The sequence below is a fragment of the Scatophagus argus genome, chromosome 9, assembly GCF_020382885.2.
Source record: "Scatophagus argus isolate fScaArg1 chromosome 9, fScaArg1.pri, whole genome shotgun sequence".
Taxonomy (NCBI): Eukaryota; Metazoa; Chordata; class Actinopteri; family Scatophagidae; genus Scatophagus; species Scatophagus argus.
In genome coordinates this window covers 4,641,571-4,654,812 of record NC_058501.1, presented here as the reverse complement: position 1 = coordinate 4,654,812, position 13,242 = coordinate 4,641,571, and the positions used below count along the sequence as shown (strand labels likewise).

General features: G+C 42.4%; 1 protein-coding gene across 5 annotated transcripts in view; it reads left to right on the top strand.

The window, feature by feature from the left end:
• LOC124065358 (vacuolar protein sorting-associated protein 13B-like) overlaps positions 1 to 13,242 on the top strand; it is a 308,396-nt gene that overhangs the window by 146,582 nt on the left and 148,572 nt on the right. For all 5 annotated transcript variants that reach the window (XR_006844394.1, XM_046400672.1, XM_046400674.1 and 2 more), the window contains 2 exons: positions 10,918 to 11,152; positions 12,310 to 12,527. Coding sequence is in view for 4 of the 5 variants with exons in the window: in XM_046400672.1 (XP_046256628.1) it covers positions 10,918 to 11,152; positions 12,310 to 12,527 (453 nt within the window). In the remaining variant the exon portion in view is untranslated. The remainder of the gene's footprint in view (positions 1 to 10,917; positions 11,153 to 12,309; positions 12,528 to 13,242) is intronic.

Here is a 13,242-nt window from a genome sequence, read left to right as displayed (position 1 = left end):
AAAAAAAAAAAAATTCATTTAACAGTAGTTCAGTGAAGATGCAATCACCATCTCAAACAAAAGCTATCCACACCCTCCCAAGAGCATTCTCTCAGAGCTCCCCGTACATTTAATAATACTCCTTCTCAAACATAACATGCTTGTTGGACATTGGCAGTTAAACCACTCTGGCTCGAATCCATATATTTTTATATATTTATTGTCATAAAAAACTGACATTATTTTGAGCCCTTATAAATTGGTATGCTAGCTTACCTTTTTGTAAGCTTCCAGAAAGACTTCTTTTTCAGGCATTTTACTGCTTGGCATGCTGTGGTGTTTATATTTAAGTGATGGCATTATAGCTTGCAGTCCCTGGTTGTCTAATAGAAAGCTAAGCACTGATTGGGTTTATTGCAGACAGAGAGGGATTAATGCCGAGGGCAGTCTCTCCTGTCATAGAGTCTCCACAAGTATCTCCACACAGAGAGCGAATTGGAAGAAAGGAAGGAAAGAGAGAAGGAAGAACAGAGAGGGGGATACAGCAGAGGTACTGAGGGAATATGAAGGAGGAGAGTGAAAGAAGGGTGTACATTCTCTCCTGATTACACACTCATCCTCTCTGGTATCGCCTGATCTAAATCAAGACCTCACAGTGTAACAGTAGATGTGTCATTAGCTGTTTACCGGGTGAGAACACTGTGCATGTGTGTGATATTGTGCACACACACACACACATGTTGACGTGAGTGCTCATGTGCATGTGTGGCCAGAATCCTGCTCCATCATCTGCTGCTGTGTCAATACACTGATGACCTCACAGCCATTATAGACACACACACACACACATATTTGACCCTCTCCCTGGGCTGCGCTGGAAAAGTGCTTACCAGGATTCTCTTGTGTCTGTAACCTCTTGAACTTCAGAGGCCCAGAGACCTGGAACTGATTTTCATTAGGATAAAACCTCACAGCAGCTACAATTTCAAGATTGGGATGTTTTAAAAATTGTCGGGGAAAAATGATGGTGGTTTTCACCCTGATCTTCTGGAAGTATTTTGGAAAGCTTGTTTGGAGGTGAATCTGGTTAAATTCTAGGAGCATGCATCCACCCTTTGTCTTGGGACAGAGGAGGAAGCCGTGCCAAACGCAGGTCAGATCAGATCAGCTGAGGTTCAGCAGTTTGGCTGCTTGATTTGGTCACACTGCATAAATCAGTAGTGGTGAAAATTTGCCAGAGTTAGCCAGTAAAAGCTCTTTTCATCTGCAGTCCATCACCGTCTGATCCAACTTGGCCTGGTATTACATACTGCGTAACATAATCACAGCCACCTCCACTCACTTATGCTGGTCCAGAGAAAAATTGTCTGGCCATACCACTACTGTAGATAAACCAAGTCAAATCTATTTCATATATCTGACCAAACTGCTGTCCAACCTGCTCACCAGTTGTCCTTTGTTTGTAAGAACTTTTGTCAAAGCTCTTACCGTGAATCTTTGCCTTACCTTCAGTTCAGTTCACATAATAAACAGGCAGCTTCTCTCCCATACTATACTCTCTACCACATACTAATTGCCCTTGGCTCTGCTCACGCAAGATCTCTGCTATTACATCTTCCAGCACTCCCAGTCATGACCACATTGTCCCAGTGCATCCTCAATGCATGGCCACCCCTTAGACCCCATCTGTAGTGGTTCACTGTGCTGGGGTGGTGGAGGTGTGATCATTTGACATCAGGGGTTGGAGCAGGCGAGGCAGGCCAGGCGTACTCCTAAGGCCACTGTTGGATCAATAAACGCAGCGATCAAAGTTGCAATTAACCCACCGCGCTAACACAAACAGCCGGGCCAGCAGAAACAAACAAAGCCTTCATGTCACCTAAAGCGTTTATTTTTGCAGATTTCCACCTCAGCCAGGGAGACCTCCAGCGCTTGTCAGCTTCTGTAAGCAGTGTTAGAAGAGAGGAATGCAGGGCCACAGGGATGGCTGGCTGCCTGGCTGTGCTGCTGTGCCAGGCCACGAGCTTATTGCTTGTGGTGGCATGTGGGTGAGACCTCGCCTATCTGTTGTCAGGAGACATCACGCTTAGATGCCTTTCTCATAGACATTGTTGATGGGGGGGGGTCACGAAGCTGCTCTTTGTGGTTGCTGCAAGATTTGTGTACATCCGTGCACCACAACACACATCTGCACAGTGTCATCTTCAGATACACACATTAATCATGTTAATTTAGAGAGAGACAATATTTACACTATTTTTACACTATTTACTATTACACTCACTATTCCAAATGTGCTTTTGGACAGAGCTGGAAGCTGGAGGATATGAAGGGGGAGCAGAAGGTTAACAGTGGGTGGGGTATCCAGAGATTGGACTGGGGAGGGGGCCTTGCTCTGTGGACCTTCTGTTCATCTGACCGGCCACTTAGGAAACACAGTGTCCCGTCTGGTGCAGGAACAGGAAGATTACATTTGGAGAGGTATCAGGTTTTTAAAAACAAAGGGATGTGTTTTCCGTTTGCTGCCGATCTCTCCGCTGAGATTTCTCTGCTCCAGAGTTGCAAATGTTTTCACCCGGGATGCTGGGAGGGTGTTTCTAATTTCCTCTCCTCTATCTCTGGGTGATTTCCTGTGTGTCGTGGCTTGCTTGTTGTGTGTGAAAAAGAGTGTGCAGTAGAGAAAATGAGGGGAAAATGTGTTGGTACGGACGTGCTTGAATGTGAAAGTTTCTGTGCAAGTGTGTGTGTGTGTGTGTGTGTGTTTCACATGTTGTGGGGTTGTTCCACAGAGAGGTGATCTGGCCTACAGGGTTTATGTTGTACTGAGCTCTGCGCAGAGCCGGAGCCTCCAAGTTTCTCTTCCCTGCAGTGATATGAAAACAAAAAGCCTAACAGCGGATCTGACCGCTGCGCCACAGGACAAATGTCTGATACATAGTTCACTGTTTGGATCCAAGATAGCTGACTGTGACAGAGACTGTGTTGTCAGAATTGTGCAGCTGAAAATATTTTTCAAGAAGAGCAGGCATCAGGTATTATATCTCAATAATATAATACGGACCAAAAGTACTCAGTTAAGTTAATGGGCACAGTTAAGACATTAGTGTGAGGGCCACATCTGTAGAGTCTTTTGAATGTATTTTCAATACATATTATAATGCATTCATAAGGCTTTATGACTACATTCAGAAACATTTTCTGATGCACTGTATGCACTTTATTAAAAGTCATTTAATATTCTAGATATATATTATACATATTATAAGCCCCATCAGTAATCAGTTGATCTGATCCCTCAGAAAGCATTGTGTGTTTTTAATTGTTGTCATTGGGCTTAATGAATGCATTGTAAACTGCACTGTAGACTTTGAACGCCCCCATAATGCATTATAGATGTAGTCTTCATAGAAAGTCTTGTAATATTCCTGTAGAATACACTCACGCTTTTGCAGATTTGGTGTGAAGCACATTTACCCATTTATACAGTGGACGACTTAAAGACATCCTCTAAAATGTTCTGCGCTGTGTAGTCTTGTGTTGTGTAGTCATGATAAGACTAAAAAATTCCTTTCGGACAAAGTGGCTCTTTTTGCTTTTCCTGCAATCTGTTGGTTCACGTTTGAAACTTTTAAGTGTACTTCTGTGACGGTCTGAGAATAATGTACTCTCTACTGAAGTTGTTCTTGAGTAGACAGGCTGTCCTCCATCAAGCTCACCGTTCTGTCATTTACTGGCGAGGCACGGCAGATCCTAAGAGCCTCCTGTGGTTATATAGGCCATTTCCACATGGCCTCAGCCTTTTAAAGCGTAAGTGTGTTTGGCCCTTTGCTTCCTCTCTATTAGAACCTGCTCTGCTGGAACCAGATAAACCATCTTCACAAAGACTCAAGGGAGAAATGCTGCACTAGACAGATCATGCACTCGCAATGCTACTCAGGGGAAGAGGAAGTTAGGGACGCTTTTTCGGGGGTATTAAGACTGAAAGATTTGAAACAGGGTCCACACATGTGGCTGGATTCTGAATGCTATCTGATGGCGCAGGGAAGTGATCAGGAATAAAACTGAGCAGAACTTGCTGTAAAAAATGGAACAATCCCACATTTAAAACTCTGTGATGTGACGCCAGGCTGGGATGAGAAGGAAGAAATAGACAAAGAACAAAAATGTGTCTTCAGGCATCTTAGCATTTAATCAAAGTACTTTCCAAATGGATATGTTTCAGTTGTTTTTTTTTTTTGTGATATTTGAAGTTTTTTGTTCATCTGTCTCTTTTCTAGTAGTATTTATTTACTCCTGACAGCATATGTTGGCTTCCTGATCCAGAATCCAGATTGAATTAGATCCCCAGTGAATGTAGATCAAAGTGTAAGAAGATCCTTGTTCACTGAGAGGCCTAAGAGGAAGGGATCAAGGCCTAAGTCTCAGGATAAGCAATGGTCACCTACTAAATAACCAGACTGTCACTCAAAAACTACCGGCACTCCCACTTTTTCAGGCTCTTTACTGAAGCCTACAGTGATGGTGTGCACACTGAGACTTATACAACTGAAGAACACCAGTCCATTACACTATGATATACAGACTGTTATATTATTCCCAGCTAGTCTCTGTCCCTTGATAGCTGTGTACTGTCAGATCTTTAGCTCTCATCTTTGAATGAGCCAGCCAGATAACAGAGACATTTTCTCTGCATACCAAGGGTCTGCTGATGAAAGGCAGCAATGAGTAAAATGCATCTTTATAAGAACAAACACACGCACATGCAGCCTTTCCATGGGCTCTGATTCTGTGCCAAACAGCAGTATCCTCGCTACTCTGTTTAAATCATATTGAAGGGGAGTCTCCCATTAGTCCAGCTTTTGGACATCTTTTGCGGTGATTTCACCCTCAGGGCAAACATAAGAGCTTTGTTGTACTGAGCTAACAGCGGTAGTCAGAGCGATGTAGCTTCAGCCGTACTGTGTAACTGAGTTCATTGCTGTTGCAGGTGCCATCCTTCAGAGGAAGTGGTAAGCACAGCGCCAAGTCTCAACAAGGAAATTAAAAGAGATGGGGGGGCTCTCCAGAGCAGCATTTGTTTGAAGCATAAGAAGACGGGGGTTGTTAATTCAGGTGTTTTGGCTCAAGGCCATCAGGTTTTTATTTTCTAGTTTTACTTCTTTGCCCTGAACTTTTAACAACTGCAGTAACTGCAAGGGGGTGATGTGTGTTTTTTTGTGTTCTGATTTGCATGTACTGTATGAGAACATGCACACTCACATATGATCCATGTGTGTCATCTGAGCGTGTTTTCATAGTTAAAGCCTGGCGCGTGCAGCCTCATAAGGAGATGATTGGCTTCAGCCTCTTTTTCTTTAACAGATTTCCTGGTCAAAATTGAAAAGTGTTTCCGCTGTTTTTGAAGTATATTAATAGAGTGTGCTGCAAGTGATACACCCTGCCCCTGAATACACACACGGACACACACTCACATTGTCCCTCAGCGTTTTGCCCTGAATGAATCCATCATTAAATGCAGTGGGTAGCTCATGTGCAGTCCCGTCTTGACTCCAGTTGACTCCATTTGTTATGTTTGGTGATTTAGTTTCACTTTGACATGACATAATGTCACTGGACAAAAGGAATGAAGAATCATGACTCTTTGACTCCTCTTTTCCCCCACAGAACTCTCTATAAAGACACATGCACTATATCAAACACCTGCCTTTCTTGAACTTCTAGCTGTAGGCTTCAACTTGAATCTAAATCTATATTATGTTAAATGTGGTTCAGCTCCAGATACTCCCCTCCCTGTTCCTCCCCTGTATTTACTGTTTGTTGTACCTGAGTCATTTCCAGAGGCCGTCTATCTGTCAGTTTTTGCTGCAGTTTTATTCCACATTACCCTGAACCCCACAGAGGGTAAAGTTGTGTAACAGATATTCCACACTGCAATTATACTTCTGGCTTTCAGATATTATTTGTGCCCATTTCTATTTTTAAAATCTTTTTCCTTTTGCTGCACTTGGAAAAGCTGCCTTTCCACGGGTCTGCCCAAACAGAAAATAAATTTTCACTATCCTATTACGGGTAGAAATTGAATTTACTTTGCTGGGCCTTGTGACTGGCTTGTAACATGCTGAAAATGTGGACCTGCGCCTCCCAAGCATGTGATGGAACGCACTGAGTTTTGGATCAACTTGGCATACCTGTCAGTTTCCTGTCCTGTCACAGGACATTGTGCATGCTCTCTCTCTTTCACACACACACACACACACTCACACACTCACAAACGTACATGAACCTGGCATGCTGTCAGCTCACAGTAGGGGGACATTGTCACACAGGCTAACCACTTCCCGTGCTGTGTTTATTGGCCTGTTACAGAGCTGTTAAACACAATTGTGTGGAATACCAAACATGACCCTGCACAACCTCAAGTGAACTTTTACACCTGAAGTTGTGACATATGTGACATATTCTCACTTTCTGCTTTGACCTGTTAGTGGAGAGAACATTTCTTTTAATTTTCTTTTTTTGCTGTGTATGCAACCACTTCATACTGCTAAACACAAGCACTCCCTTCTGCTCCCACCAGCTGTTATTTCCTCTCTTCTCACCCCTCTTCAAGGGCACGTTTGTCCTCCCCTTGCTCCGGTCACAGTGTCTCTACACGGTCTTTCCACCTTGAATCAATGCATGGTCATGGTGAGAGACCTGGACACCAGCAGCCAGGCCTCAGAGGGACAAAAAGACTGAGGCATGGGAGGGTAGGGTGATGGAGGGATATAGATGTGGTCAGGGAGAAGAGCTGTCAGTGGTTTTGGCAGCGGTCAAAGCAGTGATGCATATGGGACATTCTGACCTCAGTCTGTTTCTCTCTTTGGATCTGTCAGTGCTGCTCAGCAGTGCCAGTGCTCCCTCTCTTGCCCTTTGTTACCCCTGTCATTTTTGTTTGGATACCATGTGTCTGTCTCCTTGTGTTTGTGTGTTTGTGTGTGTGTGTGTGTGTGTCTGTGAGTCACAGCTCAAACATGAGACCACAGAGGGGGAGCCTTGGAGAGGTCTGCGAGGTTAACCAGGGTGACCTGCTGTCACAGGGTGGAGGATAGCCAGTGGGTTCTCAGAGGGTTTTAACTTCACATTCTTAAAAGGGTGACACAACCGCAGAGCCAGTGGTGGGCATTTATGATTTTTGGGTCCATCTCCCCATGAGGGGAGGAATTCATATTGAACATTCCTGGTTTCTGAGTCTTGTGCAGTGATCACAGAGGACCAACTTTTCATTGTCCTCACATGGTAAAAAGTTGTAGTTGTAGGCATGTATTTTGGGTGTAGCAAAAGAAATCGATTCTGCACGGCAAGTATGAGGTGTGAAGTCTCTCTCATTACCTCTGTTGAAGGAGGTTCTCTTTTTGTGCTTCTGTTTGCCGTCTGATCTATCATCCACTCATAAGAAATCATACCGTAGTTCATGCAGCAACGAAATCTTAACCAGAAAATTTTGTTCTCACGAACTATTGTTCTCTTCAGAAAAAATCTGGCCCATTTCTCCCCCGATTGTCTATTGCAGTGTGTATTTTGCTTCAGATCCAGATGCAGATTTAACATTCCTAAACATTTTCTATTATTAAAATAACAAATGTAGATGATTATGGAGCCTTGGCAGAGGCATGCTCTCTCTGAGTCCTTTTTACTCCTCATTATATTTTGATCTAACCTGTTTACCATATTTGTCTTGGATACAACCTCAGCCAATAACCGTGTTGCCTCCTGGAGTAGGTATGGATTACAATATGTAATTTGTTCATGGACTCTCTGGCCCTGCAGACTTTAGCACGATTTCATGCAGACACTGGCAAGACATTGGACAAACATTATAGCTGTTTATCTTTTAGTTATAGCGTTATTTCCCTTGCCTTTCTGTGTCATAATCCTTCTTCTAGCAACTGTGTGATTTGAAGTCAGATATTCATCCCCAGCTGCGGCCTCTGGTCCCCAGTGCAACACATACCCAGTTCACTGTTGTTCTTATCTACCCTGTTGACCTAAACTCCCTCACTCAAAAGAAAAGCAAATGTTGCTTTATTCTCCGCCCTCGTCTTCAAATAGAGTCATGCACTCTTGCCATTGTGAATTACAACATGTTTGTTTCTGTGTTTTTTTGTGTCTTTTATTAGCTGTCACAAGAAGAAGAAAAAAGGCGACTAAAGATTAGTTTTGTATCACCCAGTCTTAGAACTGACAGGCCATTTTCTTTTCCATTACATACTTAGGCCCTTTAAGGGTATTTTGAGCCTTTTTTGCTACAGTGTAAACATCTAGAGGCACAGGGTGCTGTGCCCAGTGGATGCCATTCAGTTGTTCAGCATTTTCCTCTTTTGTCATCTGTGAGATTTTATCTGATTATTGTTAGTATTTCCCTGTGTGATGTGGCAAGTCTGTAGCTACCATGCACTTGACATCATCTTTGGTTATGTGTTGCCATGGGAAACAACAGCAAAGCATTATAAAGCCTGAGCAAATGTCATTAAGGGGTGTTACGTTATGCTTCATTTTATACACTCACACTTTCAATTATGATGGTCATTTGTACAGTAGGTGTTCATTTTTATCTGCCCTTTTCGGGCACCTACTTTTACGGCACAACCTATTCTTAATACACAAAAAGTTTCCTTTTCATTTGCCAGTTTTGTCAAAAGAAAAAATGGCTGGCCTAAAGCATGTCACACACAGGCAGACCAGGTGCACTTTCATCAGTGAACATTTATTTTACTGTTTGATATTTTCCTTTTGATATTATATATAAAAGTTTGATATATGATGACAGATTTAGTCAACCATCAGACACAGTATGGGAACTAAAATTATTTAGGTAACTGTAATTGGTTTGCAGTTGGGCTGTATGGTCTGACTGCTGTTCTCTGAAATGACTCATTTGATACAGAAAATGTTTAAGTATAGGATTACTGTCTGTTTATTTTCGTTGAACTTGGTATGTATCTTTATCTTCGACAGTAATAGGGTTAAGCTTGTATGTATATACAAAGACGTACATCTGCATGCATACCTTTGAACTGCATTTGATCTTGGGTCTGCATTAAATTAGTCCTGAAATGATTAGTTAATTAATCAAACTTTTGAAGTAAAAAAAAAAAATATGTGGGAGATTAATCAGTGACAATTTTTATAATACCTTAATTATTTTGGTAAAACATTTGCCAGTTGAGGTTTCCTAAATGTGAATATGCCCTTATTTTTCAGTTTCAGTTTCATGTCAGTGTTATTTGATTACTTTAGATTTTAGTTTCTTTTTGAGACAAGCAAGAAATATCAAGATGTCCTTCTGTGTTCTGGTAACTTGTTATAAGCATTTTATTGTTTTTGACATACTTAAAAAAATAATATTTGATATTATAATACAGATAGAATATAGGTACAATAAATGCTCATGTCATGTCAGTGTCGTTGACTGCCATTGCTCCTGGGTTTTCCTTACTGTGTCCTTATGATCCTTGTCCTGAGATACTCATCTGTTTAGTAACAGCCATTGTCACTGTTCAAAAAATGTTTTGGTGGTTGATGAATAGCCCAAGCGGGAAAAGTAATAATAATGTGAAGTAATGTGGATGACTGAACCAAGGTGTCCAGCAGGAGAGCATTAGCCTCAGGCAGTGAGCTCAAGGTGCAGACCAGAGTCACAGTGTTAAAGCCAGCGGTTTCCGTGTGTCTGCCTGCTTTACAGCTTAACCCTGCTAAGATCTGCAGCAGACCGGGCAGTGTCAATGGATTTTCTTCCTGCGTGTCAGCTCTTAAAAAAAGGCCAAAGACTTATGTGTCAGTGTGCAAAAGTGTTCTGATTTCCAGCTCCCTTTGAACAGTAATCAAAAGAGGAAGCAGCGTGAGATGAATGTGTAACTGTATCGCTGCCTCTTTCTCTTTCTTCTCCTCTCCTTCTCTCCATCTCTCTTTCTCTGTATCTCAGTCTTTTCCTGCTGTTCTCTCTCTCTCTCTCTCTCTCTCTTTCTCTTTCTCTCTCTCTCTCTCTCTCAACCCTCATTGCAGCTGGGAGAACTGGCCTCCAGTTACAGGCCTGTCAGAGGCATTCCAACATTTGTGTGTGTGATATTAGCAGAGGGTTGTGCAAGTGTATATGCAGATTTCAATCGAGGACTGTGTCTGTGCATGTGTGGTGCACACTGAACATATCGCACTCAGATCATCTTGGCAGCACCTGCTGTCTGCCCCCTGGACCCTGGACTCCTCTCCTTTCTGTTAACTGGTCCTTTTAAATCATTGCAGCCTCGATGTAATGGAAAAAGACATTGCTCGTACACTTCCTGGCTACTGGTTACTGACCTAATAGCTTGTAAATTTTGCTTTGTTGGTGAACAGAAATATGTGTGACATAATGCAGCTGGAATTGATCTCAAACCCTTTTAAACAGACTTCAAAAATGATTCAAGCCCAAGATTGAACTGTAAAAGGTGATCTCTTTCCTAGATATAGAATTTCACAGTGGTTTTGAATGGGTATTCGGTCTTACATTCTACTTTCAAAAGTTTTTTGAAGTTAAATCCTAGTGTCAAAGCAGGACTGAAACTTATATGCATAACATTAGAGCATACATCATAATGGTCTTATAATAACATAACAAAGTTTATCGTAGCCATCACGCAGAACAACATGCATGACGAAATGTGGGATTTCCATTTTTTTAATCAAGGAAAAGTTTATTAAAGCAGTGCTTAGTTATTTCCAGCAACACCCAGCCTTGTGCAAACACTCTTTTTTTGTGTGCAATCCTAATGCTGGCACAAAGCAGCCCTCCCAGAGCACTTTCTTAATGGTCAGCTCATAGAAAATCATATAGTGAGGCTGAGGCAGGTGGGTGTTCAGTTACCAAGTGACACAGATTTGATTAACGTGAACCCTTTCATTTTACCCTCCTCTCTCCAGTTGGAGCTACAGTCATGCTGCGTGTTCCTGCCCAATGACAGCCTCCCCTCCCCGAGCACCATCATCTGCGGTGACATTCCCAGCACCGTTCGTAGCTGGTACCACAACCAGGCCTCCATGCCCGGGACCTTAGTAGTCTGCCTGCCACAGATCAGTGTCCTCAGTGCGGGTCACAAGTACATGGAACCACTGCAGGAGCTCCCCTTTGTGGTTTCCAAGCCCATCTTGGAAGAAGGTATGCTTTCATAGTGTGTCTAACGAAATCTTAACTTGAATCAGAATGATTTAAAGAACACACACCCAGATACACAGTGAGAACACCAAATAACCTGGTGTCAAAAAGACTGATGTGAAAGTTTAAATGAGAAAACAATGATGGCGGTAGGTTCAGAGGTTAAAAATGGGAGTCTTGGAAAATCTACTTAACTTTTATTACAAATGAATTTGCTTTTATTAATAATTGAAATGAATGCTTTCATAATAGTAATAGGCTACATAATGTGAATTCATCATCATTATGGCCTTTTCAACACTGTGCAAACCTTTGACCCACCACTACTCATTTACCATGACAAAAGACAAACAAACTTAAGTAGAGTGACTTTGAGAGATAGATCTTCCACATGTGGTGTGCACACCTGGTAGAGTTGACATAAGCAGCACTCAGACGGTTGAGCAGTGTTTTCTCTTCAGAAGTAGAAAGGGGGGGCAGCATCTTTTTTTCTTTTCTTTTTTACTCTGAACTCTTTAGTGACATCAGCACTGGGCATGCAGATTTCAAAAATGGAGGAGAAAGAAAAACGACAGCATAACAGTGACATCAGCAGCCCTTTCAATGTTATGCCATTAAAATTAACAACCCATGCTTTTAGTAATTCATTCCTACCCTTTAAAACGCTCTTCATCTATCATTTTCAGTGCTGTGGATCAAAGCGTCCTGCCCACGGTGTATGGGAAATACGCTCTCCTTGGCTCTGTGCTAGCGAACAAGTTTCCCTTCTTTGTAAGATGGTTCTATCAGGCTTGGCAAACTAACAGGTTCAAGCTCTCCCAGATTTAGAAAACACCCTCAGACTGCTTGTGTTTTTTTTTTTTATGGGGGATACTATTCCTCAGTGTGTCCTTAATGTTTGTCATGAGGCTTTCTCATCCCGTGTAGAGTAATTCACTTTGATTTAGGTCAGGTAAGTGGAAGGAATAACCAAGTTGTCATGGTGGTTTTTTTAGTAAGTGCTGTGGGCTGTCCATAGCACTTTCTTCTTGCATCTCTCTTTGTCCTCCTCTCAGTTTCACAACTGCTTTTGGCCTGTGCTCTTTGCTCTCTCTTCCCTCTCAGTTTCATCTCATCCTCTTTCTTGTATCCGTCTTTCCTCCCCATCTGTGTACCACTAGGCGATGCCTTCCCGTGGACGGTAAGCCTGAGCCAGTTCAGCGTGTACACGTTGCTGGGACAGCAGCAGAGTCTAAGCCTGTTGGAGCCTATGGGCTGCACCTCCACGCTGGCCGTCACATCCCATAAGCTGCAGAGCTGCACTGAAGGAAGGCACTCCTTTGTAGTCTGCCTCCATGTTGATCTGCAGCCCATCCACGTCAAGTGCTCCAACCCTCAGGTCAGTCAGACAGCCCTGAATCTCACAAAGTAGTCATCAGATTTACATGTGTATTTATACAAATCATCCTGTTGTAAACTTTCCTGAAATATGAACACACGCACCCTGGCATGAAGATCCTGCCTCTGCGTGATTTTCTGATATAGATTGACTTCAATAAACAAACTGTCTCATCTTCTTTCCTAGTATGATTTTCATGAAAATGAAAGTGTAAATAAGAGAGTGTTGCCTTGTTTGTTTTGGTCAAACATTCTGAGGTCTGAGTGAAGTACAGTGGGAAATTGCAAGACTCATCATCATTGTTTTACAGTGTGTTATTGTGTTTTAGTGAGAGCATAATGAATATGGACAGATTGGAAACGGAACATGTTTGTCTCCCGCTTGGGTCCCTGCATTGTGTTTCATCGCACTGTTACCGTGCTCTAATCACATCTACATGTACCATTACACATGTTTTGTTTTTTCACAATTGAATTAGCTGTATTGAATTAGATTCCTCTGTAAACACTTAATTGGGACGACCTTTTGAGTGGTCACACTGTTAAATGTCTCCAACCTCAGTGATGAGCCACGGTGATATTGAGGGGAATTGGTACCAGAAACAAATGAAAGACCTTAATCTGTTAGTGGTGAAAACTTTCCCAGAGATGAGGAGAGTTGGTCATTTATTGAGGGGAAAGTTTCTTTTCTTCTTCTCTGTCCTCCCTTTCAAACG